A 27,549-nucleotide genomic window follows, 5' to 3' on the forward strand; every position below is an offset into this window, starting at 1 on the left:
AACTCTACACCCCTTTAAAGGTTTGGTCACCTAATATGTAGCCACAGGTTTACTCAAGAGTGCGGGAGAATCTAACTGTTTGATAAATAGCTACCGCTTTTCACTGGTGTTCCTCCTGGAGCCTTTCCCCAGGCACCGCCACTGAGTTTGATGGTCCGCACAGCCTCTCCCTAGTGTATAGAGTGGTATGCCATCAAGGCATAACAATTTCCGCACCATCTAAGTCACTATCCATGGAGATATAGAGATGCACCGCAAATGTGACACCAAAACACAAAGATGTTGCTACACCACATGAACCATACATAATATCTTCCTGCAAATATTCGCTGGTACCTCTCCAGGTATGCCCCATCAATCATACATCTTCTCCCAGGTATCCCATGATGAAGAATTATGGAGGCAGCAGCACGCATAGTGCACCCTACACAACTCACCTGTATTGGTTGAATGCTGTAGCTACTGGTAAAGCTCGTATAAACGACCCTTGTCATTAGGCAGCAGAGCTGCAGGGTTTATATACACTGTGGCCCATAGGCTGACTAAGCTACGTGGAATATCTATAGTCCTATTGAGCTCCACCTATGATGTCACTGACCCACATGAGCTCTGTGCCTTTGTACAATAGTGGAATATACCAGAATATTCCAGAGGGTTCCGGTACGTTCTGGTACGTTGTAGAACCTGGCAGCTAAGTCAGCACCTAGTTCAACACTCCCCCTCGCTAAGTGCCGCAGATAATCGTGCACGCAAGCATTGGGCTGACTTAGATTACTTGTAGAACCTAAGTCCAAGTTGCGCTGTGAAGCGCAGGAACTTGACATGTCCTAAGTTCTTAGTGAACATGTCTGCAGGGTTATTCTTGCCGTCGATGTAGAATACTTCAACTTTCTTCTGCTTGATGACTTCCCTGATGTAATGATAGCGAATGTCAATATGTTTAGACCTTCGCTCAGTGACAGGATTAGATGCAAGGAATATAGATCCTTGGTTGTCACCACAAATAGGAATGGGGCTGAGTTGGTAGCCTAACTCATCAAAGAGTTGTCTAACCCATACACATTGGCGGCTACAATCACTGAGCACCATGTACTCGGCTTCAGTGGAGGATAGCGCAACAGTTTTCTGCGCTCTCGACTGCCAACTGAATATGCCATTGGCTAATTTTAGCAAGTAACTGGTTTGGGACTTCCTGGTACTGGGATCAGATGCCCAGTCCGAATCAGTGCACGCAGTAATACCAAGTCCACTAGCACCATCAAAGGCTAGCGTGTAATTACGAGTCCCGATTAGATAGCGGCAGATATACAGTGCTTTATCTAAATGGGCTTGAGATGGATTAGCAGCAAATTGCGCTAACTTGGTAACTGCATAGCTGATATCCGGTCGAGTTCCAAGCATAATATAGAGTAAGGAACTGATCACAGTTTGGAATCGGCTATGAAGAGTAGGATTGACCGGGCCATTGTGAGGCTCAGGTTGATAACCTGCAGGGAGAGGAGTTGGCGCAGATTTTGCATTCTGCATGCCACACTGCTGCAGCACTTTATCAAGGTAGGCGATCTGATCAAGATGAATCTCTCGGCCTTGCCTTGTAATGTGCATGCATAGGAATTCCTTGACATCGCCAAGGTCCCTGCATTCCCACTTCTTCATGAATCGTGACTTAACATCTGTCACGAGAGACTTGTCCTTGCCAAAGAACAAGGCATCGTCAACGTAGACGACAATAATTACCATGCGGCCATCCTTCTCCTTAAATAAGAAGATGCCAGCATCAGTAGTTAGACGTTTGCAGCCTAATTTCTCTAAAGACTCAGCAAGTGTGTGCCACCAGGCAAGCCCCACTTGCTTAAGTCCGTAGAGTGCACGGCACAGTCTACAAACCTTGTGCTCCTGGCCTTTTATGGCGAAGCCTTCAGGTTGTTCCATATAAATTTCCTCATCCAGTTTGCCATAGAGATAGGCATTGCACACATCGAGTCCAGAGATGTGCCAATCCTCAAGCGCTGCTAGCACGAGCATAAGGTGCACTGTCTCAAAGCACACAACTGGTGAGAATATTTGGTCGAAGTCTATACCTTCAACCTGTGAGAAGCCTTTAGCGACTAATCTCGCTTTGCGACATCCATCTGATTTGACATCAAATACCCAGCGACATTTTATGACTTTACGCCCTTTAGGGCGGTCAACCAAGTCGAAGACTCTGCACTGACGAAGTGCATCCAATTCTTTGTGGCAAGCAGCTCTCCATTCCTTCTGCTTCTCTGGTGATAAGCAAAGGATATTGCGGTACGTCCAGTCTCTGACATTGGATGTATCTGGATCATCTGCCTTAGGCGAAATAGCCTTCAGAAGCAGGTAATTAATCAATGGTACTCCCCCTTCCTGGCATAGCTGTGCCAGAAGTAACTCATCAGCGTCATGTTCAGACTGCTGGTCAGAGGCTTCAGGAGTGACTGGCTCATGCGAAGCACCCAGGGATTGAGCAGGAGGGTCGCGAGGTGGAGGGGCAGAGCTAGGTCCGGGAACCTGTTGCTTCTGCTTGGACTGGCGAGGTATGCGAGACGTCTTAGGTTTTTCGCCAACTAAATCCTTCCACTTCTTGTCTGACTCAATCTCGCGATAGGTTTCTACGGGATTCCGTGATTCACCGTAGATGTTACCCAGGCGAGTTACTGGTTTCCTTTCTCTCACCGGTCTCTGCGGCTCATCTTGTGGCGCAGGATCCCCCGGAGGTGGAGAAGGCGGGTTCTCAGGCTCTCGTGCCTCAGGCTGCGCAGGTTCATCATCACGATCCTGGCCTGGCCCCTTTTGGGATTTAGGAGGAGGACGTGAGTCTGGCTCATCGTCGTCGGTGATCCAGTCATCATCAGAATTGTCTGGTTGACTGTCAGCTGGTTTAGGCGCACTTTGCAGCCTAGTGCTTGCCCGTCGCTTTGTATTAGGGCATTTAGGGAACATAGCTTCATCAAACAGCACAGTAGGCTGAGTGACTATACTATTATTGGCGCGCATGAACTTGAAACCATGGCCGCCATCAGCGACACCAATGTAAGTCATCAGCTCAGCTTTAGGCGATAACTTATTGGGTCTGGTTTCCTTAGGCAGGTAGACGTACGCTCCGCATCCAAAGACACGTAAGTGCTTGATGTCGGGAACTTCCTTGTTCAGGACCTCATAAGGAGTCTGCCATTGATGGCGCTTCAAAGGGGTCCGGTTGTAGATGTGAACAGCATGGTCTACCGCAAATTCCCACCAAGATGGAGGTGAGCAGGACTCTAGCCGCATTGACTGCGTTTTGTCCATTATAGTCCGAATAAAGCGCTCAGCGCGACCATTTTGTTGGTGCGCATAAGGTGCACTCTGTCGGATTTTTATGCCCTCATCTCTGAGCATCTCGATAAATGCATCAGATTTATACTCTCCCCCTGCATTGGACATCCGCTCCTTAATTTTCCTGCCATATTGATTTTGTACGTAGGCGAGGAATTGACGAGTCTTAGCAATTGCAGCACCTTTGGAGTGCATATGCATGACCCATCTATAGGAGGTGTAATCATGAAAGAAGACGATTGTGTACCGATACTTATGGTAGGAGTCTGCGGGAAATGACTTAAGATCTGAATGAATTGACCCAAACGGTTCTTTAGCCTGTAGAGTGGATGGCGGGAAAGCCTTAGAAGGCATTTTGCCTTCTGCGCATCCAGGGCATACTGGGTCTTCGGATGGAAACTCCAGATTGGTGGGGAAACCCTTGGTGTGTTCCCTAGCTTGCCTCAGGACTTCCTTAGAGGGGTGTCCCATGCGACGGTGCATAATCCCATAATCGACCACATAGCTCGTTGGGAATATAGAGTACGCATCCGGTGCAGGAATTGTACTGACACTATAGATAGTGTCGCCAGGCTGCCGCGGTAAAAACCTGAATAAAGGTTCGTGCAATCCCTTTTCGTATAGACTGATGTGTTGGTCATTACCAGACACTTTCAATTTATCCTGGAGCAAGACTCTGAGTGACATGAGGTGAATATTCAGGTCAGGTATACAGTATACTGGAAATAACTGAGTGGTTATGTTCCCGATGTCCTTGATATAATAATTCAGGACCGTCGTACTGAACCCAAGTATTCGTGCAAACCCATTCGCGGTAGACGCAGTCGCAGGTTGCTTAAATTCCTCATAGTCGATGAAGTCACTCATGTCATAAGTAAAATGCCGAGAGGCCCCCGAGTCGAGAATCCAGGTGTTTCCCTGTTGTGCCTTATCTTTCCCCTTACATTTTGCACATGCAGCATAAGTTTGCACATGAGTGCAATATATTACAGCCAAAGTTACAGGACTCAAATTAAGATCTACACTACGCTGTAAAGGGGAAGATGGCATGTATGGGTAGTGCTCGTCGATAAAGGGATTCTGGTCGAAGCCAGCAGCCTCTGCAATAGTGCTGTCCAGGTCTTCCTCATCGCCGAGACTGACAGTCTCCCCCTGGTCCTTGTCACTACCCCAGTTGATAGACTGGTTGTCATCATGGTCGCTGTCCGCAGCGTCATCCACGCGAGCGACTCCTTCAAAGTGAGCGCGCTTGGACGCGTGGCTGGAGGCGATGGAGTCAGCATCCTCCATGTTGACATCTGCCGGGTCCGGGTCAACCTGCACGACAAGGGTGTCCAAGACCTTGATATCCTCTTCGGTGGGACTGATGTCGAGGTCCTGCGCGAGCTTGAAGGCTTTCTTGATCCGCTTGTTGTTGTAGTGACTGGTATCCGCTGAAGGAGGTGGGTGGAACGGACCTTGCTCTTTAACCGTCTGAGTCTTGCTGCCGGTAGGCGCAATGTCGAGGACGTGAGTGATGGTTGGAGGAGGAAGGGAGATGGTTGAGGCGATTAAGACGTCATGGGCATGGTGGTGATCGTGATTTTGCCCTTGACGCTTCTTGCCTGCGTGCTTGCTGCGATAAGGGCACTTCTTTCCATCTCACGCATTGCTGCTGCTGCGAAGAAAAGGAGGGATCACCCGCCTTATGCTTCACTGCCGAGATCTTGTGTGCGCTGAGTCTCTCTGGCTTCTTGCCTTGAGACTGTTCCCAAGCGATGGTAACTGCTTCTCGTACCACACTTATGTCCACAGAGGTAGCTTGGACTAGCAACTGTGCGATGTTCTCGTAGCAGTTAGGGAGTGCATAAAGACAAATTAGGCCTTGAATAAGCGATGCAATCTGGACCTTGGCCGCTTCCAGAGTGTCGAAGTATTTGGATATCTTCACGAAGGCTGGGGCAGGGTGCTGATCTACCGGTATCTTCGTCAACAGGGCTCCCTACAGCTCATTGTAAATGGCGCTGAGAGTCATAGACAAATAAAGAGCTGGTCCCAAGTTTCCTTGGCTGGTGTCTTGTCCCTGATGTAGGAGGCGACGGCAGGAGAGCAGCGAAGATGGATCGTACCCATAGCCCTAATATCCTTTTCCTTCCAGGCATCGGTGGCAGTAGAGTCGTCGTCATTGACAGGAGGCTGGGTAATGTACCATCAACATTACCCCAGAGGCTTTGAGACATGAGATACGCCGTCATCTGCTCAGACCAGGTAGGACAGTTCGAGCCATCAAGGACGGGGACAACAGCGATCAGATTGTTCGACATTGTTTGAGGAGCAATTGAGATATCTGAAATCTGTATTGAGATCTCATCAGTATCAGCAAAGCTATGCAGCCCGATAAGGGCGCACTGCTCCATGCTGTTGGCTCCATCAGGGAGTTACCCCAGGATCAATCATCAAGCCTGATGGCTGCTGATAACAGAGCCTACGGCGATGATCACACATCAAGCCACACTGCAGCCTGTGAGGGTGCATAGGGCAATGCACAGGTGAGCGAGGTGCAATGCGCTGCAGCGAGTTACCACGCAGATGCAAGCTGCCTATTTGGGCTCATAACCTGATGAAGAGTTATGCAGGCAGCAGCACGTACAGTGCACCCTACACAACTCACCTGTATTGCTTGGATGCTGTAGCTACTGGTAAAGCTCGTATAAACAACCCTTTTCATTAGGCAGCAGAGCTGCAGGGTTTATATACACTGTGGCCCATAGGCTGACTAAGCTATGTGGAATATCCCTAATCCTACTGAGCTCCACCTATGATGTCACTGACCCACATGAGCTCCGTGCCCTTGTACGATAATGGAATATACCAGAATGTTCCAGAGACTTCCGGCACATTCTGGTACGCTGTAGAACCTGGCAGCTAAGTCAGTGCCTAGTTCAACAGTGCGCAGGCTGTTGCTGCCACAACCTCGAAACTCTTCCCGGGGCCCTCGCCAGCATCTCCAAGTTCATTTACATTGCCGTTAAAATTACAACTCACCTTACATGTTGCTGGGGCACCAACGGATGGAGCGGTTTTGAATGAAAACGTGGTATATTGGAATTCTACTGTACAGACGTGTTGACATGTCGCCATTCAATTCTACATAGGCCTTACATATGAGAAGCTTCTATTCTCGCTCACACCAACACCCACAGCGGCGGCAGTGAGCCACGTGAGGTCCCACACGAGACTGCCTAGTCCGGATTAAAACTCCGCTCATTAGCATTACTCATGAAGCGCCATCTGGTGCCGGCAACTTTGTTCAGGAAAATGACCTTGAGAACTTGCACTAAGGTCAAGATGTTGTGGCTGCTACACAAGGCTGACAAATCATCGTAAGGACAGTATTGCTACAATGTAAGATAATGCTAGGGATATTGTTAGTAATATATATAGGGGACCCAAGTTTTCCCCAGTTCTCTTTCAGTCAAGCTCCATCTAGGGCCAGGTAGAATGTCCTGTGCTGTTGTAATCCAAGAGATACTTATCCCCTCTCCAAGAATACCTAATGGTGTGTATCTGTTGCGTGGACATCTGACATCCATCTCACATCATATTTTTACCTTACAGTCTGTTGGGCCTCATGATCATAAGCTATGGAATAACATGGATTTTCTTGATTCTACTTATTTGTAAATTGTCCATCACATGTATGGCATGGAGACCCAGAAAACTAGCATGATTGAATACACATGTTAGATGGAGTGCACATAGACTCAAATCGTTCTCAAGCCAACACCTAAGTTTTACCTCATAATAGGCCTTCACCTGTACCTTGTGGCATCCACAAACCAACACTAATTACATAGTTAAGAGGGACTTGAGTGTGAACATTGAGATGCATGCCCGACCATGGCCACACTTCGGAGTTACACTCTCTTGGGCCTAGCAAAAGATTGTATGGTAGGGATATATGAAAGATTGGCTTTTGTAAATCATTCTGAGGCTCACAAAAGATAATCTTTATTGAGAATTTCGAAATGTGTAATATATATTTACAGCAGTATTATCTTTGTTGATACATCATAATTAAATCTTTTATATTCCATTCTGACACTGGAGGATTTGTAATCTTTAGGGCCAGGCAAAAGGTTGTACAGAAGGGAATTCCCAGCCAATCAGAGCCTGTGCAATTCCCTTTCATACAACCTTTTGCCTGGCCCTAAAGATTACAAATCCTCCAGTGTCAGAATGGAATATAAAAGATTTAATTATGATGTATCAACAAAGATAATACTGCTGTAAATATATATTACACATTTCGAAATTCTCAATAAAGATTATCTTTTGTGAGCCTCAGAATGATTTACAAAAGCCAATCTTTCATATATCCCTACCATACAATCTTTTGCTAGGCCCAAGAGAGTGTAACTCCCGAAGTGCCAAGTCCTTGTTCAGTAGTGGCATCACTAGAGCCAAACATAGCACGCCGGATTTTGCCGGTGCGACGAAAAGTGCGAAGTAATTCAAGGGTGCCAGAACCCCTCCCAAAGGGGGGCGTTACTCACTCCCAGGCATGATATTGATATTGAGCGGAGTTTCAAATCTATAAGAGGCAAGTTCGCGTGGCTCGCGACAGATGCTTGGGGAACTCTGGGGCGGGGATATCTCGTCTAAGTCGTTACGGAACTTCTAGGATCAATATTATAGTAGCAGTTATACAATGTAAATTTCCTGAACTTGTGTCGGCGCGGGCGTATCAGCCATGGTATTGCGAGCGTGAGGCGGGAGTTGCCGAACCATTAGCATGGTTCAAACTCAGCTCAATATCATGAATGACTTGTATACCAGGATTTCCTGCCCAATAAAATCCAAAAATTTTGTTTGAGTACTCTAACATGTTGTACCTATAGGATATACTAACCACAAAGCAAGCGCCATCTCATGGGGCATTGTGCACCCATAGTTCCGGTCGCAGCCACCCTCGATATTGTGCGGGGTTCTAATCGTGGGAACCGCTCACTCAGCGTCTCGCGCAGGCGGACCATAGACGACTTCAGCGTTTCAACTTGAGCGTGAACGATTACAAAATCCCAGGTAGTACTACTGTCACGAGAATGCCAATAGGTATTGTTTACTTGTAGCTACTTGAGACCCGCGGGTGCTAGTATCGTGAACCCGCCGGACACATATTTACTTAGATACCCGGTCGAATATCGGGAAGAAAAAATGAACTACACCTCAAAAATTGAAGGATCAGCACCCTAGGATACATCTAGTGCAACATACGGGAGCAGCGAGAGGTTGTACAATGTATAACCCGCTCGCTAGGGAAGAAGCATGCTTTCAGCCACATGCAACCATATTTGGAGCGGCCACATGGCTTACCCCTTGTTATTTTTTCTTTTTCTTCTTCTTTTCTTTTTACTGCAGTGGTATCATTATCGAGCCCCCAAAGGAGGGGCATCATTATCATGCGTGGCGGTGAGTAACGCCCCCCAACATCTAGTTGTACATCCAAAACTCTACATTCTTAGTGTTCTATACACATCGCTGATTGAAGGTACTTAGAGCTCTTCATTCTCATCCCCAAGTCCACCCTTATTTCTAGCACCACCCGCACTGCCAAGCTTGGTCTTCGTCTTAGCCTTCCTGCCGCCCATCTCCTTGTAAAGCTCTCGCATCTCGACTTTGCTAGGTCGCTCCGCTGCCTCGGCCTCTGCTTGCCACTTTTCTTCGCGAAACTCCTTGGGAGTCATATAGCCGGAGGGAGTAGAATATCCCGATCCACGCTTCGATGAGGGATTGAGCGGACCGAGCGGTGGCGGGTCGCGGTTAGGTATGGTCTGAGCATAAATGTGACGCTGCATTTGAAGTAGTTAGCCCGACGTCCGCTGCCATCAATGAAGTCCCACATACCCAATTCTGCTTAGACTCTCGCTTCGTCCACTTGCCAGGCGGCAAGCTCTCGTCGTGGAAGTTCTCTTTCCGATAATGCTGGAACCAAACTAGAAGGCGAGGTCAGACGGGTCGACAACAAAGGACAGAGAAGCTTACTGTAGTTGAGCGTCTGACTCTTGTTCCACTTCCTGGACACGCGCGAGCACCGAGCAAGGTCTCGGATGGATAGTTGGCTGAAGATCCGCTGGGACACATCCGTCGGAAATGCTCGTAGTGGGTCTGATGACGGCTTCTGGCTGCCTAGCGAAAGGCGAGACTGGAGTCGGCCGCCGGGAGCTGGGGATTGCGGCCTCGACGAGGGACGAGAGCCCGCTATGGGTGTACCAGGCGACGACATCTAAACGACGGTCACGATCACCGTCGATCGCAGATAGCAGGGGCTACGCACCACATTGACGTACTCATCGTCGGAATCGTGCGCGTCGTCGTTCTGGGAGAGGCCCAGTTTCCTCTTCTCTATGGAATCGGTGAGGACGCCGTGGAGGAGACTCATGGTGGGTGTATGCGGTGTGGGTGTATGCGGTGTGGGTGTATGCGGTGTGGGTGTATGCGGTGTGGGTGTATGCGGTGTGGGTGTATGCGCGCAAGAAATGCTACGGCCGCGGCGGCGAGACGACTCATAAGAGCAGGCGCAGAGCCATGACGTCACGGAGCCGCGGGCCCAAATATGTACAGCAGGTGTATAAATTAGACGCCGGGGGCTCTATACACCGGTGAACAGTGCCCAGACACCTTTCGCGTATCCTACGATCTCGTTCGCGCCCAGCTTGCTGTCCCCGAATATGCGGTCGACGAACGTGATGGGGACCTCGCCTACGCTGTACCCCAGCTGCCGTGCGCGCACCATCATCTCCATCTGGAACACGTATCCTTTCGACTGGGTGAGCGTAATGATATGCCGGAGGACAGGGAGTCGGTATAACCTGACGCAGCGAGGAGGGATAATCGGTAAGAGGATATGCAATTCGTGAAACATAACGCACCGGAAACTGCCTGTCAAGTCGCTCACACCAGGATTCAGCACGGTATCCGCCAGAAAGTTCGCCCCCCTTGACACCAACTTGCGCTTCAAATCCCACCCGTACACCCCTCCTGGTTGAGCTTCCGCGAGGTGGGGTTTCGCTTTCGAGCTATACCGTGTACCAGTCACGATGTCCAGGTTGTAAGCCTGCTGCAACCTGCACGACGAAGTCAGTGACGGATACCGTTTCGAGCGCGTGCTTACGCACCTGATGAATTGTGGAATGAACTTGGGCTGTAAGATATCTTGGTCAGACCCTGGTATGCTCGTCTAGTAATGTGGACGGGCGTACGTGATGCGAAAAATCAGCATCCATGATAATCACAAAATCGCCCGTACAGAAGCTCAGACCATGGATATATGCGGTCCTGGGGTAACTTCAGTGGCCATCACAGCTAACCTAGTAGCATCAGACCAACCCGAGACCTAGCTTCCCTGACCGAGGCTTCAAGACCTACTTCCGAGCTGAGCATGCAAGCCACGTATGCAGCGTATGCCTGTACTCACCACCTTGTCCTCTCCGTACACCTGAGCCAGCGCCAGCGCTACCTCCTGCGTCCCATCCGGACTCGCATCATCCACGACAATTATCTCCCAAGCAAGGTCACTGAATGCACACCACCGACACGTACCATCAGCCCAACAACCTCCCGTGCATTCAGAACGGAATCACTGACTTCTCCGTAAACGTCCTCGCCAATAACCAGACAATAATCGGCAAGTTCTTCCGCTCGTTATAGGTGGGCAGAATGACCGAGTACTTGTGCGTGTCGCGCGAGTCGTGGTCTCCAAGCATGTTCACCGCGACGCTGCTCTCGTATGGATTCATCCTGTCGCGCGGGCGCGTGTGTGACCTCTTGTGTTGTCACGTCTTCTCCTGATAACCACGATGGCTTCATTCGACTCTCCCTCGTCCGAGACACCCCTGGGGGCTGCAACGATGGAGGAGAGCACGACGACACCGGCGATTACCCGTCTTAAAGGATTGCTGAGGCAGCCGTTGCGGGTTACAGTCAAGGACGGCAGGATCTTCCTGGGCACATTCGTCGGCACGGACGACTCTCTGAACATCATCCTGGTCAGCACCGAAGAATACCGCATGCCCCAGGAAGGTGGGAGTCACCACAGTAGATACGTTGGGCAAGTCATGATCCCATGGAATCTGGTCACGAAGGCCGAAGCGGAAAGCCACTGGGAAGATAGATTGGTCGGGCTTTCCGACGAAGCATTAGCATGAATATATGCCGACGCAGGTATGTCAAACATTTGCAATGCTCGATTACAGAGTACATGTAGTAGAAAATACAGATTATACAGCACTTTCGGCCTTGTCTGCCTGTCAAAATAGTGGCCGGAATTCAAGATATCTCCCGTCCATCCGATGGGATTCAATCCCATCTTTAGAACAGTACCTCGGGGTATAGATTGTTGGGCACGCGGAGAGCCCTGCCTTCAGCTTGTTATATAAACTCTGGTTCAAGGAGGTCGCAGGCCCGCGGATGTTCGTCGGTTCGAGGCGGAAGGTCTTCACCTCACTTATACTTCTCCTTGTATATCCAAGCCAAACCTACGTCGCTGGCTCCTTGCGCAACCTGGAATATCATCAGTTCAAGCATGGAAGCAGAGCAAAACCACGCACAGCCGCCCGGTACCACTTTGCGGCCTCTTTCTTGTCCTTCTTACACCCCTTTCCATTAGCGAGACAGAATGCCAGATCCTGCTGAGCGTCCGCGTCACCAAGCTTTGCAGCAGTGCGGAAATAATCCTATCGCCATAGTCAGGATTCACTAGTAAATCAATTGCCTGTGCTCACATACCACGGCCATCTTTTGGTCTTTATGCACGCCCCATCCCTGGAAGAAACACTGTCCGACCTCATAGATAGCAACCACCATTTCCGACTTTTCTCCAATCAATACGGCCCGAGGACAGAATGCCGGCAACCCTCGCTCACCTTGATAGCATTCCTCTGCTCGCCGTCCTGAATCACCTGCAGATCATCCAGCGCAATCTCCGCCGCCTTCCTCAGCCACTGAAACCCGCTCTTCTCGTTCTTCTCGCACCCCCACCCATGCCGCTGCGAGAGCCCCCACATCAGCATCCCCGCCCCGCACCCGCCGTTCTCCTTCGCGCTCCGCTCGAAACACTGCGCCGACTCCTTCAGGCGGTTGTTCTCGTGATGCTCGATACCCTCCAGCAGGTAATACTGCGGAGTGCCTGGTATCGGCTTGGAGCCGTCGGTGAGCTGTGCTTCATCAGGCATAGGCATGGACGGTGACTGCGCGGGTTCAGGTCGCGCAGCTGGGGTAACTGTGATATCGGGCGTCTTCGGTGTTGTGGGGGAGGGTATCGCGCCTTCGTATGGGTAGTAGGAATATGAGGAGTACAGGCTAACGGGTGATTGGTTCCCAGGTCGGGCATGCGGGTCAGTCGGCGACGTGAGGCCGTTCGCGGAGGTAGGTGGAGTTGGGGATAACGTGCGGGAGGACACTTTCGATGGGCCAGGGATGCTGGCGGAGAGGGAGGACGGGGCACTCGGCGAGAAAGGCTGTGCCGCAGCCCTGATATCTCCTGTAGAGCGCGATCGGTCTAGTGTGCTCGGGGCGCCACTAGGGGCAGGACTGAGCATCCCGGGACGTAGAGACGATGGTGATGCTGTAGAATGCGCTCGGTAGGCATTTCGCTGTAACACCTGTTGCTTCGAATCCGAGCGGTCGATTGGGGGACGCAGTGATGTTGCGGGAGGACGGACTGGCCTGGAAAAGTTGGCGTTGGCGGGCATGAGCGAGGGTGCTCTTCCAGACTGCAGAGAAGTGACGGATGAATTGTGGGAGTGGTGGCCCTCCACCGGCGTGGATACGACGAGAGCGGGAACGGCATCCGGCTGATCAGGCTGCTGTGCGGTTCCATGATCGTTCTGTTCGTACTCCTCGTAGATGTGATAGGGATCATACGTGTCTCGTGCGCTATTCCGGGGGAAGGTGACGCTGGAATAGATACTTGCATCGTCATTTTGACTCCTTTGTCCGCCATACCGAGCGCCCGACGCGTCCTGGCTGCTATCGCGAAACGAGGAGTTGGCGTAGGACAGTTCTGTCGCAGTAGAACTCCTGAACTGGGTGTGTAGCAAAGGCGAGGACGGCGGTCTGCGCGGCTGTCTTGGAGGCGTCAGACTCCCTTCATCAGCGTAGGCAATTACGTTCTGTGGACCGCTGGGTTGGGGTGGCACAGATATAGCCTCTGGAGGACGGACAGCTTTCCGCGACGAAGTCCGCCTGACAAGTGTTTCAAGAGGGGAACTGGCCGGGAGGCGGTAGGAAGAAGGACTGTTCATGGACCGGTATAGTTAATTGCTCTTGACCAAGCCTTCCTGAAAGCAACCAGACCTGAATTGCTGCAACGTAGTGTCGGTGCTAGGCAAAAGCGGAGGATAGGCGCAGAATGAGAGTACATTGCGCAGAAGGAATACAGATTTCAACCTTCGGAACATGGCAACGGCTGTTCTTTCCATTAGGGCGCGTCCAGCCAAGCGGATCACACGGCCACAACCCTCCTTCGTTGCAGCCACCCAAGAAGGTTCCGCAACCCTACTTTATCTCTGCGGACTGTTGAACATCTCGCCTGTCGCGGTAATGGGCGGTTGGTTCGACCGAACATGGTATATCTATCACGCGACTTGGAGGTTGGTGTAGCCACGCTCGACAGAAATGAAGCGGAGGCAGGATAGATATTATTCCAAGTGTTGATACATACTATACGAATGTCCGCCAATACTCTAATGGTTGAGCTATATCCCTGCACGTCTTCGGGGTGTTTGCGAGACGCGATGAGCAGAACCAGCACCCGGATGTCTCGGTGTCCCGGGCATGATAATCTTCGAACTGCCGCTGGATATCTTTTGTGTCATAGCCTCCTCGGCAACCTTCTTGGCAGTCCTAAGAGACAGTCAGTTAATGCACCGGAAGGGAGGAGTCCGGTGCACTCACTCTTCGCGCTGCTTTGCCATCTCGGTTTCCAGTTCCGCCCTCTTCGAGAACTCTCGCTCGACTTGATGGCGGGACCCTGAACCATCGAAGTTCTTCTCCCGTACTGAGTAGAACACGGATCCGAGCTCCGCCAACCAGTATGCATCAATAGCTGTGACTATTGTCATATACTCCTTCGACGTCAATATCAGCTCATGGTAGATGACATATGTTGGCGTATCTGTGGATATCTGGGTCAGGTAACCGCGCACATCACAAAGAGATTAATTGAACACACAACCGAGACCATAAAGAGCACTGGTGGGATGGAGATGTGTTGGCATGCCAGTGCGGATGTTGATGAATTCACCAATACCCTTCACTCTAGCTGCTTGATGGAAGTACCCGGCAGTTATCGCTTTCCTGCATGGGAGTTGAACTACGTCGTCGGACAGGGACTTCGCTTTCCGACTCACCGTATCACATCGAAATCGGTCGCAGCACTGATGATCTCCATCTTCTGAAACTTCATGATGTCCTCAAGCTGGGCCCGGACCTCTCGAGCTTTCCTTAATAATTTGGGATGTAAGAAATGGCGAATGGCCCAATCATCTCGGAATCTGAGCAATCATCGTAAGTCAGCGCCCACGCAATTTAACACGCGATTTAACAAGATCGAAGTATACGTACCCGTGACTCTTCCACTGATTGAACACATTCAAGAGAGTCAGATGATCGCTCTCCGGCACATTGAACTTCTCTCGGGCAGCATCTGCTTCCTCCATCCTTTCCTTGGGTCGGTAGAACACACTCGGGACCGACAGCATCGAAACGATGGTCAGCATCTCAGAAGAGCACTTGTATTCCACTGATACGATCAGCATCTTCGCCATCGAAGGCTCCATAGGGAACTCGGACATCTTCCGACCGGTTGGCGTAAGGTCGCCCGCATTGTCTAGGGCACCCAGCACCCATAGCTGGTACATGGAGTTCAGGATGTTCGCCTGGGGAGGTGGATCCATGAAGTCAAACTCAAGCAGGTTCTTCACGCCCAGGGACTTGAGCAGCAAGACAGTGTTAGCGAGGTTGGTCCGCTGGATTTCGGGGATGGTGCTCGGGAACATTTCATTCCGGTAGGCCATTTCCGTGTAGAGGCGGTAGCAGAATCTGAATGGGAGATCGTAAGCTTCGATATGTGCATACAGCATGGCATACCAGATACGTACCCACTCCCTGTACGCCCGGCACGACCAGTCCGCTGGTTCGCATTGGCTTGACTGATGGGGGTTATCTGCAGGGCATCCATGCCAACTTTCGGGTTGTAGACCTTCAGCTTACAGTAGCCCGCGTCTACGACGTAGAGGATACCGTCGACTATAACAATATGATCAGGTTATCACCGCACAACCAACCGACAGTACTGTTACGCACCGGTAAGCGACGTCTCGGCAATGTTGGTAGCCACAATGACCTTCCGGCGACCGTCGGATGTCGGCTCAAAGATCTTTGCCTGCAAGTCCGCCGGCATCTGAGAGTAGATGGGCAACACAGCTAAGGGCGCAGGCTCATCGAGTTGGGACAGTCGTTCTACATGTGGTATGAGTCGTGCATTTCCAAACGGAGATGAAGCACGCTACCTTGCACGACCTGACAGGTGACCTCGATATCTTCCTGGCCAGTCATGAAAACCAGAATATCCCCTGGAGGTAGCGATAGATGGATCTGAAGGACTTGCTTCACCGCACTATCCACATAGTCTTCGCAGGGAGACTTGGAATGGAAAGTCTCGACAGGGAAAGTGCGACCAGGTATCGTGAAGCATGGCGCATTCCCATAGAAGCTCGAGAACTAAGCAGCGTTCGTGAGCATTAGCAAGCACTTGATGATATTGACTGACAAACCTTCTCCGCATTCATCGTTGCCGAAGTAACTATCAGTTTCAGATCCCTCCTGCGAGACAAGACTAAGGAAGAAACGGATCAGAGAAGGATTACAAAGAATATCGTGCGGCTCACTTTTCCGAAGCAGGCCCATAAGAACGTCCGTACTTAATGAACGTTCGTGAGCCTCATCCAAAATGATGACGCTGTACCGATCTAGGTCACCTTCGTTCAAGGACTCTCGAAGCAGGACACCGTCAGTCATGTCTTGGAAAGGTGAAATAATTAGTTGGCGAAGACCCAAGGTACGATAGCTCGCTAAACTTACATTTAATCTTCGTCTCCGGAGATGTGCAATCCTCAAAACGAATGGCATATCCCACAGTGCTGCCCAGTTTGCACTTGCAACATCCGTCAGCGTCACTAATCAGCACTACGACTAATACACGTACCTCCATCTCCTCGCTGACCCGCTTCGCTACAGACATAGCAGCCACCCGGCGAGGTTGCGTGCAGCCTATGATACCGTGGGTGCAATAGCCGTCCTCGTACAGGAACTGCGCCAACTGGGTGGTCTTTCCCGAGCCCGTCTCGCCGACGACGACGATGACTGCCAACATCTGTGAGGCGACCTCACACATCACTAGGCTGTTTTTGACATACCTTGGTTCTCGCGAATGACCTTCAGCAGCTCCTCGCGGCACGCAAACGCAGGCAAGTACTCCCGCTGCTCCTTCAGCGTCTTATTCCTCGCGAACGAACTCACACCAGCCTGTTCCTTCAGATGGCTCGCAAACTTTGACTCGCCCTTATAGTCCTCCTTCACGCCAGCCTTATCCTTCGCCTGCGACTCAGCTGCAAGATCGGAACAAAGTAGACTACGTGAATGTCCAATCCGAAGAACAAGAGTCATGCATAGAAGGGGACGCACCGTCGGCTTCGCCTTCCTCGTCCCGCACGCCCATGATATTTCCAAGAGCAGTTCCGCCCAGCGCTGCAAGCTTCGCTGCTGCCTTGGCGCGCTCCGCCTGCTCTCTCTTCTCCTTGACGAGAGCGCTACCCTTCTTGGAGAAGATGGCCATATCGCTCGTTGGGTCTCGGATGGGGTTGATCGGGTCCAATTGCTTTGTGAACACAGTACGACCGTCCAGGAAAGGAGGTTTCAGGTCATGCACCATGACATGCACAGTAGACTCAGATTCATCCTCGAAATCGAGATCCAGTGCCTTCCGAGTGGCAACGCCAGACGTGACCATACGGTTCGCTTCCCAGAGGTCATTATCTGCGTTCTGTGTCCATAGACTTTAGTATACGCATGATTGATTAGACAATAGAATTCTTACATATTGCGCTTGCCGGGCTGACACTTTTTTCTGTACGAAGCATCAGAGACTTCACAACAGCACTGAAATAAGACTACGCACCACTTTCTTGGTCTCAATCTCCGCCTGCCGTATACTCTCCAAATCATCATACTGCGCCAAGGGATTGTGCTCCTCATCTCCCATCAAGTTCCCTTCCTCTGCGCCAGCATACCAATCGCGATCCAACTGGATCTGCTCCTCCTCCCACTCGCGCGCGTCGATGCCAAACGCACCTTCCCCGTCCTCGGGACTGCCTGCCCTCGCTACGCGAGGAGTAGGCGCATCCCATCTGCGATTCCGCGCGCCTCCCCAACCCTGCCCGTCCTCGCCTTGCGCATTACGAGGGGTAGAGTCCCAGGCGGCGTTCGGAATGCGAACGCTGGGCGCGTCCTCCCTGGATCCTCTTTCGGATCTCGGAGTCTCGTCCCAGCCACGTCGACCACGCCTGTCGTACCCTGGTTCTCGGTTGAGTCGACGCTTGAAGTCTCCCAGTCCGCGAGGCCCGTCATCTCTGCGCTCGTTGTATGCAGCAATACCCTCTGCATGTAATCGGCGACCAGTCAGTGGTACTCAGGCAGAGTAAATGGTGAACGCACCTCGCTGCTTGTCCCTACTCTTGCGATACTCCTCCAACCGTTTCCGACCCGTCTCAGACAGCCCACCAGGATGCGAGGGCGTCTCCTCGCCCTTCTGCCTCATAGTGCCGCGAGATGCAGGGAGGTTGGGGACTGCACAGAAGATTACAACTTGCACTCCGTTCATTGAGAGCTCCCTTACCTTTGAACATAGGCTCGTCCGGTCCGTCCAACCTCGCCTTCTTCCTACTACCACCCTCTTCAGCAGCCTTAGCAGCCCGCTTCTCCTGCGCGAGCCTATCCAGACCAAGGACAGACGTTCTCGGCGTCGGAGGTTCGAGCTTCTTGTTCGGCGCCTTGAACGCATGGCGCTGCACCGCCAGTCAGTATGCGCCTTGCAGTAGACAGCACAGACTATACGTACCGCGTCCTTGCGCATCAGCCCGCCCTCCCGCACAGGTTCCGGCTGCAGAACCTCACTGTCATGCACAGTGATCCCCTTCACTTCTTGCGGCTTCAGCCCCGCTGCCTCCTGCTCGGCGTGTCTCGTAATTTCCCCATGTAGCTCCGCTAGGAAGGAGTCTTTGAATTTACCAAAGGCTTTTGCAGCTGGCACAAATGACGGCGTAAGCAATGAGTGGCAGACAGCACCAATATAAACCGACCTTGGATGAAGCCCTCTAACGTGTTCGTCTTCGCAATGTCCTGCACCCGCCTGGCCAGGAGATCATTTGGGTTCACGATGTTCAACGCGCGAGACAACTTGATGGCAATGTGGTGATTGAAGTCTTCGTCGTGACTCTCCTGTCCATTAGCTCCGTTAGTCGGCGGCGGGGGTGAAGCCATGGAAGTGCAGGATCGAGCAAAGTCAGACACAACTTGAAGTCAGTACAGTGGAAGGTGAGTGGCGTTGAGATCAAAGGTGTATTACGTGAGCGACGCGTCTCATTTGCGGCGCCTGTGGCTGCTCTAAGACTGAACTCAAGTACGAAGACCGACACAAAAATGACGAGTAAGGACGATAGCAATTATAACTAGTACTATAGTCTGCCGCGAGACAAAATTGTAGATACCCTTCACACGGGAACAAGTTGCCTGTCCCCTTGGCCGGCGTACTTGTCCCCCTGTCCGACGTACTTGTTCCTCGGCTTCGACGCCTGGTACACCTCGCTCTTGACCACCTTGTGCGAGACGTATCCGTACCGCGGCTCGGGCACCTCTGCAAAGACACCTTCAGCGCTAGCTTACCAGAAAGTAAATCATGCATCCACTCACTCAGCACCTCCGCGTAGATCCTCGACACCTCCTCGTCCCACTCCTCTCTCCACATATGCGCCGCGCCGCCTTTACTCCCGTCGAGCCCGTACTTTTGCATGAACGCGCGCGAGTCAAAGTTCACGCGCTCCTCCATCGTCGGCACAGGTATATCCAGCGCCTCCGACGGTGAGCTGTGCGGGAGGAGGAGGAGCACGTAGCGGTGGTACGGCGTCCCCCTTTGAGGGTGAGGAGGGATGTACGGAGTGTGCGGCTCTTTGAACGTAAAGGGGCCCGTGGAGGAGGTCGATAGTTGGATGTTAGGTCTAGAAACACGCTGAGCTTTGCCGGAAGATAGATCACAGAGAGGATATCTTACTGCATCCAATGCAGGAAGGTCTTATAGCGGTGATTTTCGGCATCGGGGTAGTCTGCGAGAATGCTGAGAACAGAGCACATATACTATACAGCCAGAATCATACCTGCATCCACCATTATCATAGTGTAATACCGAGGGTCCGTATGGAAGACCGTCGTGTATATCCGGGGCGGTCCCCGAGTCTGCTTCGCCATTAGGCCGAACCTACCTGGCCGGAGGGATGAATACGCACCTGCTTGGGCGATAGGAAAACCCCAGGCTCGACCCCGTGATAGCGCTCCTTCGGTTTCTTCCCCGACGCTGCATTCTCAGGCGGCAACTCGGGGAACGTTATGCGCATGTCAAAGGAGGGATGCAGGGAAGGCAGAATATCCGGCACGACGTGCATTTGATGAATACGCTCCATCTGCAACCGCTACACGTTAGCAGCCAGATGAACATGGAAACGAGCTCATACATACCAGCAAATCCAAGTCCCCGTCGCTCCTCCACCGCTGCTCGACCAAACGCCTGTAAACAGGCTGGCTCAAATCCGCTGCACGACCACAAAACCCTCAGCACACCCCATCCCTCCGTATCGCAACTCAAAGAACGCTCACCCATCCCATTCCTCGCCTTCCACCGCACCTCCGGCAAGTTCACCAGGCCCTGCACCCTCAAAATCTCCAACCTCCTCCTCTCCTCCTCCCCGAGCTCCCCCTCCTTCCTCTCCAGCTCCCTCGCCTCCCTCAGCACCCTCTCCGAGTCGCGCTTGATCACCCGCAACGCCTCGTCATACGCAGGCAACACCCCCGGCGCGAGCGGCCTATTCCACTCCCTCGGGCGGTCGAGCGTGATGAACGGCCGGCGCGTCTGCAGGGGGCGGTTGCGCCCCTTCGTGCGGCGTTCAGATTCAGGGTCAGCAGTGCCCGACGCACCACTAGTAGTAGACCTCTCCTTCGCCTTGGGTGCCTCCGGGGGCGGCGACGGGGGAGCAGCGTTTTGTTCGACGGCTACGGTCGCATTCCCCCGTCGGAGTGCGTTGAGCGGGGCGCGGGCCCGCCGGAGAGTAAGCATACAGATGTATGTATGAGCTGCAGGGAGAGCCAGGAGGTCACGGTGTCCTTTCAGCCACCCGCGCGAAATCGTAAACTTTTGGCATACGAGCCATATTTAGACTTTGCCCCTAAGTATTTCCCGTCACCCTCCGTTCTGCTTGAGCCTTTGGACTTGGAAACTGCACTCTAGAGGCACACAAGACAAAATACCAGTCTATCACATTATCTACGTGCCCAAGCCTATCATACGCATACATCAAAATCTACATACAACCCCCAAAATAAAAACACAACACACACAGTGTAACAGACAAGCAAACTACGGAAATGGTATCATAAAACACACAGGGGGAATATACTACGGTAGCAATAAACATATTCACATTATAAGAAACCGGAACCAAGAAAGGGACAAACACAGAGCATAGAGAGCGAGCGAGCAAGCGACGAGGATATCGATGATGATTACACACATGGCGGTGGGCGTCTATGCAAGAATGCGCGATTATATCGGGATGTACGAGTCCGTGGCCCACAGCGACGGCAAACAGCGAGCAGACCAGAGTAACGAGGGCGACCCTTGACGCGAAACCTAAAAGGTCGGGAGCAGAGGCGGCCCTTGGGGGCTGCGCGGCTCGAACCTGCACGGCACCCGCAGCTGGAAATCTATCCAACAACGTCAGACTCCGCGCCCTACGGGGATCAGACGCCGGCATATCAACTCACCTCCGTCCCGGAGCAAAGGGTTCGCCCTGGGGGGGTTCCGCTCCCTCTCCTCGCGCGCGAGCTCCCGCTCGTACTCGAGCCTGCACCCGTTCAGGCGCGAGTTGATCGGGATGGTCACCTGGCGCGGCGTCCACCGCCCGCCTCCAGTGGCCTTGCACACCGCGCTCGAGTTGCGCAGCGGGTACGCGTCGAGCTCGCCGTAGCTCGCGCTCTTCTCGTTGGTGATACTAGGGCGAACATGCGACAGGGAGTTCGCGCGCTGCAATTGCACGGCGGGGCTGGTCATGGAGCGGCGCATGGACGGGCGCGGCCTTGCCAGCGCCGGAACATCCTCGGCGGATGTTGTCGGCGGGGCAGGGCGGACCCGGATGTTGTGGATCTGTTGGTAACAGTCGTCGCAGACCCTGCTGACGGTGATGGGCGAGATCGGGGACTCGAACACGGATATCGGGATGTTGCGGGGCGGGTGCATAAAGTTAAGGTTGGAGGTGTCCAAAAGGGGCGTGCTGCGAGTGGTGCAAGCCGAGCAGAACACACCGCCACACTTTCTGCAGTGCTGGAGCGCGGTCAGTGCCATGTTGAGATGGCGTACCTATTGAACTCACATGACGGCGTTGGAAGAGGGAAAAGGGTGCTTGACAAGTGAATGTCTCGCATCGCGTGGCGAGCGCGTCCGGCTTCCAGAGATGCTTCGGAAGGAGGACGGCAAGGTGTTCGTTGTTCCCGCTGGAAGTCCGGTGGCGAGGCTTGCGCTCGACGGGCGAAGTGGCAGGTTCGGAAAGGCACGAGGGACTGCCCACGGATGTCGGCGCAGTCGAAGACGAGGAGGAAGGCGCGTAGTCTAAATAGTGCAGTTCAGTCTTTCTGCCACGCGTCAGTGGCTGAAAACACGTACCGCCGGACGACGCGAGACTGTGGTAGTCGCTGTCGTCGGACGACGATGCCGAGCTCGACGACTGGACCGACGAGCCGGGCCTGAGGATGGCGACGCGGAGGGGGGCGGGGAGCGACATGGCGTGGCAGAGGTTACGCGGGAGGGCGGGAGGTGTGGCACGGGCGGGGAGCGAGGCTATAAGCAAAAGTGATGTGGGAATTTTGATTCCGCGACATTGCGATCAGATCTGATCGGCGTCAGGGCCACGATGCCAACTTTATCCCCCATCACCGCGCACGTGACGCGTCCACACGCGTGCGGGCTGTCCTCCGGGGCTCCTATTCGTTCTGCCATGCTCCGCGCACACAGCTCTGCAGCTGCGTATATCGTTCTGGCAGCCAGCGCCGGTGCTGTGCGCTCGCCGAACGGTTCATCCTGGCGTCGCAGGGCAGAGGGGACCGGAAAATGCGCTCGGGCGGACCCTGTAGGGATTCGCCGGGGGTAGCGTAACGGCGGCCCAAAGAGGAAGGGGACGAGCGTAACCTGCGAAAGCGCCACGAGTGCGAGGCCGTAAGGCGACCCCGGAAAATTGCAAGCAATATCCCGCTGATGTTCGCGTGGGCGCGAGGCCGCGCGGACGGACACCACTGCGCCGCCCGCGTACCTGTCGCTCCCCAGCGTGCTCCCGAGCGCCACGCCTCGTGTTGTCGAAACGAGAGAGGCGTCGACGACGGCGAGATGTCTTCATCCGGTCGGGCTCGCAGAAAAAATATCGCGGCAGCATGCGCGTAAAAAAGCAGAAGGGGCGGGACGTTTCAGCGGTTTACGGCGAGGTTACGGCTGCTGTCGAGGATGGTTACCCGCGCGCTGCGATTCGCTGACAGCCAGGGTCCAGAGTGCGGGCTTCTCCGTTAGTCTTAAACTTCCAGATCAGACAGGAGTGTTCCTACTTTCGGGCGGGCGGGGTTAGGGTTTACGACAGTCGAAGCGCCAGCGCTATGGTGCGGTGCACCTAGTCACCGCTTGTGGTGAACTACTGCCAAATCGGCGGGAGGCCGAAATTTTTTTGAATATCGTCTGAAAATGCCGAAATTTGGGCCTGTTAGTGGCCTATTCGTTACGGAAAGGCCTTTGCGAGCTTGCCTTGTCAGAGCTGGTTGCATGCCGGCATTTTAACCTCACTTCCCCAATAAATGGGTCCCCAGAAAAAATAACAGAAGATCTTTGGGAGGCCTCCCTAATCCTTCACCGACCTTCGGCGGCAGGTATCGTCCGATAAAAATACTGAGGTGTAACACAGCAAAATATAGATGCGATATCACCTCAGAATTTGGCGATGATGTGACTGTCACCTCACGAGCCCACGAGCAGAGTGGGACTTCGACGCATCTGCTCTCCTACGTCGTGTTATCCTCATACGTTCTTTCCTGCTAGCTCATCGCATTAACCCTGGATATATACCTGGCTGCATCATGTCGAGATCCCGACGACCGACCCCCTCTCTGTTCCAACTGCCTAGGTTCGATGACGACGCGCACGGCGTCATCGCTGGCGCTCACCGCCCTCAGGCTCATGACGAAGCAATGGCTATAGACCCAGCCCCAGCACCCACCTTATTTCAACTGCCCGAGGGGGCAAAGCATGGTAATAATCCGGTTCCTGAACGCTCACTTTTCGACATATCGCAGGCGCACCGATCCAGGATAGGAGCTCGGCCGCTCTCAGAAGGCCGGGACTTCGGTAAGGATGCCATTGCCGGGCGTCGTACTACCACACGGCCCGTTCCTTCGCAGCAGGCCCGCCTCACACCAGCGGTATGTCCTGTCATGTTGGATGATGCTCCGGAGATGAGACCTCAGGTGGACGAGTCGGGCAGGGGGAATGGAGACCTTGAGGAGTACTGGCGGAGCTGTTGTATGGATGCTGGAGTGCTACGGCTGGATCAGTCCACATATGCTGTCCAGGACTGGGATGCAGGCCTTTCGGTGCTGAAAGTGAGTCCTAGCGCCTTCAACCTCAGACGAGCATACTGATAGCAACATAATACAGTCGTGGCGATTCCTCCATGTCCGATGCCTGCCAGTTAGCGATACCGACATCACATTCATATGCGACTGTAGTGCAAAGTCCCCATGTATACACAGCAGGCTTCTAGTCCATGCAATAGACAAGATCATTGCCATGCAACCGCTCTCGTCTGAACCCTACCCTCCAGCTTTTCTGCTCACGGAGACGGCTGTCCACGAGTGCTTCGTCTTCAGTGTTCGAGGCTCTTCTCAAGTCGGAAGCTCGGGCGGCAAGCGTACGATTGTCTACCTCCTACGGAACGGACAATGGCGCTGCCGGTCGTGCTCGTCTACTCGCACTTGTCATCACAAGGAGTTTGCAATGGAGTATGCGCGGGGTGCGGAGATCATTGATGATGAGGGGCTCCTCGCGCGTGTTGATGACGACTTGGAGGAGCTACATCAAGATGGGATCCGGGATGATGTGGATGGCACCCATCTGTCTGCTGAGGTTCGACAACCAATATCACACTGTGCTATTCCTGTCCCGCTCTGGTGCAGGCTTCCAAATGATACTGTCGACTACGTCTACGAACCAGGCGATATACCTCCAGCTGAGATCCTGCTCGATGATGCGGCTCGCTGCTGCTGTGGGAACTCTCCCGCCCAAGGAGAGATTAGTACCTACAGCCGTGTATTTACTGTATACGGTCTTCGAAAGGCTCACGAATGCCGCATTGAAGTCTCGGACTGTCCGTCCTGTCACCATCGTTTCCGTCAGGTTGGTCCTGACTGTGGCTCTATTGGTGTCTTCAACTGGAACAACGTTGTCGGCTTCACTCATGAACTCCTGAATCAATACACCAACGTTTTCACAACATCACCAACACCCTTTGCTTCGTTTGTTGTTGCTACTCGGCGTCTGTATACGGCTGCCCGGTCTCCAGTCCCTTTCTGTACACCCAAAATGTTCACCAGCGCATGGTTTGCGTTCACAAGTCTCCAGCCTCTTGATTCAGGTATGGAATGCCCGACATGTGGCAAACATCCTGAGATTGTCATTGCCGACGGTGTCAGTATTGGCTATTCATCCGCAAAGTTTGTGCAGGGACTACGACCTCCAACACTCATCCAGAAGACCAGCCCAAAGAATAGCATGGTGCGCAATGTATCAGGTGTCTCGCGGGCTGCAGTGTCTCGTAAAGATTATCGTGCAGAACTGCGGTCATTGACAGTTTCAAAGCTCGCGCCGCAGGGCAGCTTTGTCTCTAGCGGTCTACACAGTGATCTCCCAGCGCTGGCATCACTAGCAACACTCTACATCCAATCCGACTCTACCAGCTTGCAGCCGGCGGTTCGAGAACTGATTCGGCAGGTATGTCTCTTCATCAGATACCTCCCATCAGGCATAACCTCATTATGCATGTAATCATGTAGATCACTGCCGATGACATCGTACTCTTGTTAGTTCCATACCCTGCCATTAGTCTACTCGCGCGTTTCGCGCTATCATCAGAGGTACCTCCGCACCTCCAGCTTTGGGTGCCTGCAATGGGAAATGTCATTCATTCTATGGAGCCTGGATCTACGGGCATAAATATGCTCCGTACCGTTGCTCTGTGGCTTGCCCAGCGGGCCTTGGAAGTCTTCAATTCGTTATCACAGCATGCACCTGCACCCGCAGATAATGAACTGCCGCACGGTCATTGGCGCGAGACTGGGGTACGCTACAGCACCCCTCCAATCCGGTTGAGGCCTCACTACCCCAACCTTGTCGGGGATGGTCTGACAGAAGACAAACTCGAGAAGGATGCGACAGAATGTGGCAAATACTACTCAACGTATAAGAAAGTCGGCTTGACTGGGGGTATCATGGTCCTATGGTGTCGACATCTCATCTGTGTCGGCTTTCATACTATACCGACAAGTGAGGGTCGGAATGATGTCTTTGCGGCACTATATACTCACTGGCCAGTGGCACCAAAAGTCGTCGTGTACGATTTCGGTTGTCAGCTTGCTCCCTATGCCTGGGTGCGTGAAGCTCAGTTCTTCCGGGACACACGTTTTGTGGTCGACCAGTTTCACGCCTCTGGCCATACAAAATGCAGTCGAGCATCATCTGCCACATTTGCAATGCAGCACGATCCGATCCTCCAATCAGTCAATACAAGTGCAGCAGAAATTGGAAACTCAGGTGTGAGCAAGATACGGAAAAGTGTCAGCTATATGACACAGTAACATGCTATACATTATACGGGGGTCTATATGGATGTTACGAACCGTACTCGGTACATTAGCTTGATGACTACCAGTAGGGAATAGGAAGTTATATCGAGGGAATATTTTATATACTGTCAGTTCATTGCATTCATGAACTCTGGATCCAGTTCCCGTAACCGAGCGGCAAGCATCTCATTCTGACGCTGCGAAGCTTCCAGTGCGCTGCCCACTTTCTCTCTCTCTCTCTCGGCTTGTTCTTTCAGCAAGCGGCTCTCCTCTGCCTTCCGCCGTTGCTCAGCGAGACGATCATGCATACCCATCTTCTCCATCTGGCGAGCACGTATATATAGTTTAGACATAGCATTGAGATGTTCTTGTAGTTCAGGATGAATTATTGGGTCGCCTTGTAGGTTTGGTGATACATAATACTTGTGAAGGCCTTGGTCCATTGACTCTGGTCTGCCGGTGATAACTTAAGATCTATCAAATCGAGGGAAGTCTCAGACATGCTTACCGTGCTAACAAAAGGACAACATATGCCCTTGTCTCTTCATAGATCTCCTCACACTGCTCGTCATGAGTATATGCTTGCAGAAATAAATGATAACTCACGGTCTTCACTAGTGTATTTGTCCGCTTGGAGTACTTGTCAGTCCGCACTTTGGTGTTGTTGATGTATGGCTTAGGTCTCGATCGGTCTGCGAGAAGTATTATCAATCAAGCCTACTGTCGACTATGCACTTGCTTACCTCAAACTGTCTTATGTTTCCCAACAGTCATCTTTGGAATACTCGAGTCCATCTGACAATTAGTGGAATCCGCTAGAGCCGCATCAGACCCTTCCGCGGCAGCAGTACCAGGAGCTGTCAGATCCAGGTTGCTATTATCACTGGGGCAGTGGGGCACTGCAGTGAACTCCGGAAACAGTGAAAGTGCACCGAGATCCTCCATAGTGATAGGTGATGCAGGCAGAACAGAAGAAGG

General features: G+C 52.6%; 11 protein-coding genes across 11 annotated transcripts; 3 read left to right on the top strand and 8 right to left on the bottom strand.

Moving 5' to 3' along the window:
- Nucleotides 1-8,784: 8,784 nt before the first annotated feature.
- On the bottom strand, nucleotides 8,785-9,846 carry GLOTRDRAFT_69463 (uncharacterized protein). Its single transcript, XM_007863213.1, has 4 exons — nucleotides 9,653-9,846; nucleotides 9,361-9,601; nucleotides 9,223-9,311; nucleotides 8,785-9,167 (listed from the first exon to the last, which is right to left on the bottom strand). Exons 1-4 carry the CDS (start codon nucleotides 9,755-9,757, stop codon nucleotides 8,871-8,873), a joined length of 732 nt encoding a protein of 243 aa, XP_007861404.1. The 5' UTR covers nucleotides 9,758-9,846; the 3' UTR covers nucleotides 8,785-8,870.
- Nucleotides 9,847-9,967: 121 nt separating this feature from the next.
- On the bottom strand, nucleotides 9,968-11,114 carry GLOTRDRAFT_124909 (glycosyltransferase family 2 protein; the record flags this gene model as incomplete). The annotated part of the gene is made up of 7 exons (XM_007863214.1): nucleotides 9,968-10,187; nucleotides 10,248-10,442; nucleotides 10,494-10,519; nucleotides 10,578-10,653; nucleotides 10,705-10,739; nucleotides 10,793-10,892; nucleotides 10,963-11,114. 7 exons carry the CDS (start codon nucleotides 11,112-11,114, stop codon nucleotides 9,968-9,970), a joined length of 804 nt encoding a protein of 267 aa, XP_007861405.1.
- Nucleotides 11,115-11,252: 138 nt separating this feature from the next.
- GLOTRDRAFT_28421 (uncharacterized protein) lies at nucleotides 11,253-11,471 on the top strand (the record flags this gene model as incomplete). Its single annotated transcript, XM_007861952.1, has 1 exon — nucleotides 11,253-11,471. A coding segment is annotated over one exon (219 nt), but the record flags the coding sequence as incomplete, so codon positions are not given.
- Nucleotides 11,472-11,561: 90 nt separating this feature from the next.
- On the bottom strand, nucleotides 11,562-12,391 carry GLOTRDRAFT_113609 (HCP-like protein). The gene is made up of 4 exons (XM_007863215.1): nucleotides 12,240-12,391; nucleotides 12,103-12,186; nucleotides 11,925-12,050; nucleotides 11,562-11,877 (listed from the first exon to the last, which is right to left on the bottom strand). The coding sequence occupies exons 1-4, from the start codon at nucleotides 12,384-12,386 to the stop codon at nucleotides 11,818-11,820; spliced, it is 417 nt and encodes a 138-aa protein (XP_007861406.1). The 5' UTR covers nucleotides 12,387-12,391; the 3' UTR covers nucleotides 11,562-11,817.
- Nucleotides 12,392-13,966: 1,575 nt separating this feature from the next.
- Nucleotides 13,967-15,073, bottom strand: GLOTRDRAFT_109343 (DUF1605-domain-containing protein). The gene is made up of 5 exons (XM_007863216.1): nucleotides 14,941-15,073; nucleotides 14,727-14,870; nucleotides 14,549-14,673; nucleotides 14,272-14,491; nucleotides 13,967-14,220 (listed from the first exon to the last, which is right to left on the bottom strand). Exons 1-5 carry the CDS (start codon nucleotides 15,033-15,035, stop codon nucleotides 14,073-14,075), a joined length of 732 nt encoding a protein of 243 aa, XP_007861407.1. The 5' UTR covers nucleotides 15,036-15,073; the 3' UTR covers nucleotides 13,967-14,072.
- A 1,242-nt stretch (nucleotides 15,074-16,315) lies between these two features.
- GLOTRDRAFT_69469 (uncharacterized protein) lies at nucleotides 16,316-18,941 on the bottom strand (the record flags this gene model as incomplete). The annotated part of the gene is made up of 11 exons (XM_007863217.1): nucleotides 18,735-18,941; nucleotides 18,494-18,678; nucleotides 18,272-18,440; nucleotides 18,091-18,222; nucleotides 17,555-18,033; nucleotides 17,474-17,503; nucleotides 17,062-17,419; nucleotides 16,794-16,985; nucleotides 16,583-16,740; nucleotides 16,459-16,531; nucleotides 16,316-16,397 (listed from the first exon to the last, which is right to left on the bottom strand). Coding segments are annotated over exons 1-11 (2,037 nt in total), but the record flags the coding sequence as incomplete, so codon positions are not given.
- Nucleotides 18,942-19,022: 81 nt separating this feature from the next.
- Nucleotides 19,023-20,758, bottom strand: GLOTRDRAFT_69472 (PEBP-like protein; the record flags this gene model as incomplete). Its single annotated transcript, XM_007863218.1, has 7 exons — nucleotides 19,023-19,288; nucleotides 19,345-19,649; nucleotides 19,703-19,754; nucleotides 19,806-19,884; nucleotides 19,935-20,108; nucleotides 20,164-20,237; nucleotides 20,296-20,758. 7 exons carry the CDS (start codon nucleotides 20,756-20,758, stop codon nucleotides 19,146-19,148), a joined length of 1,290 nt encoding a protein of 429 aa, XP_007861409.1. The 3' UTR covers nucleotides 19,023-19,145.
- A 190-nt stretch (nucleotides 20,759-20,948) lies between these two features.
- Nucleotides 20,949-22,486, bottom strand: GLOTRDRAFT_135717 (uncharacterized protein). The gene is made up of 4 exons (XM_007863219.1): nucleotides 22,361-22,486; nucleotides 22,071-22,306; nucleotides 21,466-22,021; nucleotides 20,949-21,405 (listed from the first exon to the last, which is right to left on the bottom strand). Exons 1-4 carry the CDS (start codon nucleotides 22,476-22,478, stop codon nucleotides 21,332-21,334), a joined length of 984 nt encoding a protein of 327 aa, XP_007861410.1. The 5' UTR covers nucleotides 22,479-22,486; the 3' UTR covers nucleotides 20,949-21,331.
- A 2,406-nt stretch (nucleotides 22,487-24,892) lies between these two features.
- On the top strand, nucleotides 24,893-25,513 carry GLOTRDRAFT_13631 (uncharacterized protein; the record flags this gene model as incomplete). Its single annotated transcript, XM_007861922.1, has 1 exon — nucleotides 24,893-25,513. A coding segment is annotated over one exon (621 nt), but the record flags the coding sequence as incomplete, so codon positions are not given.
- Nucleotides 25,514-26,217: 704 nt separating this feature from the next.
- GLOTRDRAFT_30218 (uncharacterized protein) lies at nucleotides 26,218-26,583 on the top strand (the record flags this gene model as incomplete). The annotated part of the gene is made up of 1 exon (XM_007861990.1): nucleotides 26,218-26,583. The coding sequence occupies one exon, from the start codon at nucleotides 26,218-26,220 to the stop codon at nucleotides 26,581-26,583; it is 366 nt and encodes a 121-aa protein (XP_007860181.1).
- Nucleotides 26,584-26,660: 77 nt separating this feature from the next.
- Nucleotides 26,661-27,197, bottom strand: GLOTRDRAFT_109345 (uncharacterized protein). Its single transcript, XM_007863220.1, has 3 exons — nucleotides 27,178-27,197; nucleotides 27,080-27,132; nucleotides 26,661-27,024 (listed from the first exon to the last, which is right to left on the bottom strand). Exon 3 carries the CDS (start codon nucleotides 27,012-27,014, stop codon nucleotides 26,700-26,702), a length of 315 nt encoding a protein of 104 aa, XP_007861411.1. The 5' UTR covers nucleotides 27,015-27,024; nucleotides 27,080-27,132; nucleotides 27,178-27,197; the 3' UTR covers nucleotides 26,661-26,699.
- Between the last annotated feature and the right edge of the window lie 352 nt (nucleotides 27,198-27,549).

The sequence above is a fragment of the Gloeophyllum trabeum genome, assembly GCF_000344685.1.
Source record: "Gloeophyllum trabeum ATCC 11539 unplaced genomic scaffold GLOTRscaffold_00001, whole genome shotgun sequence".
Taxonomy (NCBI): domain Eukaryota; kingdom Fungi; phylum Basidiomycota; class Agaricomycetes; order Gloeophyllales; family Gloeophyllaceae; genus Gloeophyllum; species Gloeophyllum trabeum.

Bases quoted from the DNA above. Each gene is read 5' to 3' on its own strand.
- GLOTRDRAFT_109343 (XM_007863216.1), bottom strand. From the start codon at position 15,035: ATGGAGGAAGCAGATGCTGCCCGAGAGAAGTTCAATGTGCCGGAGAGC. The intron at 14,871-14,940 runs GTACGTATACTT...ATGATTGCTCAG, and splicing joins AATCAGTGGAAGAGTCACGG to ATTCCGAGATGATTGGGCCA. The intron at 14,492-14,548 runs GTGTGTTCAATT...AGATATCCACAG, and splicing joins TGCTCTTTATGGTCTCGGTT to ATACGCCAACATATGTCATC.
- GLOTRDRAFT_69463 (XM_007863213.1), bottom strand. From the start codon at position 9,757: ATGAGTCTCCTCCACGGCGTCCTCACCGATTCCATAGAGAAGAGGAAA. The intron at 9,602-9,652 runs GTGCGTAGCCCC...ACCGTCGTTTAG, and splicing joins ACGATGAGTACGTCAATGTG to ATGTCGTCGCCTGGTACACC. The intron at 9,168-9,222 runs GTATGTGGGACT...CTTCAAATGCAG, and splicing joins GAGAGTCTAAGCAGAATTGG to CGTCACATTTATGCTCAGAC.
- GLOTRDRAFT_135717 (XM_007863219.1), bottom strand. From the start codon at position 22,478: ATGTCGCTCCCCGCCCCCCTCCGCGTCGCCATCCTCAGGCCCGGCTCG. The intron at 22,307-22,360 runs GTACGTGTTTTC...TGCACTATTTAG, and splicing joins CAGTCTCGCGTCGTCCGGCG to ACTACGCGCCTTCCTCCTCG. The intron at 22,022-22,070 runs GTGAGTTCAATA...ACCGCGCTCCAG, and splicing joins CCCTCTTCCAACGCCGTCAT to CACTGCAGAAAGTGTGGCGG.
- GLOTRDRAFT_109345 (XM_007863220.1), bottom strand. From the start codon at position 27,014: ATGGACCAAGGCCTTCACAAGTATTATGTATCACCAAACCTACAAGGC.
- GLOTRDRAFT_113609 (XM_007863215.1), bottom strand. From the start codon at position 12,386: ATGCTGATGTGGGGGCTCTCGCAGCGGCATGGGTGGGGGTGCGAGAAG. The intron at 12,051-12,102 runs GTATGTGAGCAC...CTATGGCGATAG, and splicing joins AAGACCAAAAGATGGCCGTG to GATTATTTCCGCACTGCTGC. The intron at 11,878-11,924 runs GTGCGTGGTTTT...ATGATATTCCAG, and splicing joins CAAAGTGGTACCGGGCGGCT to GTTGCGCAAGGAGCCAGCGA.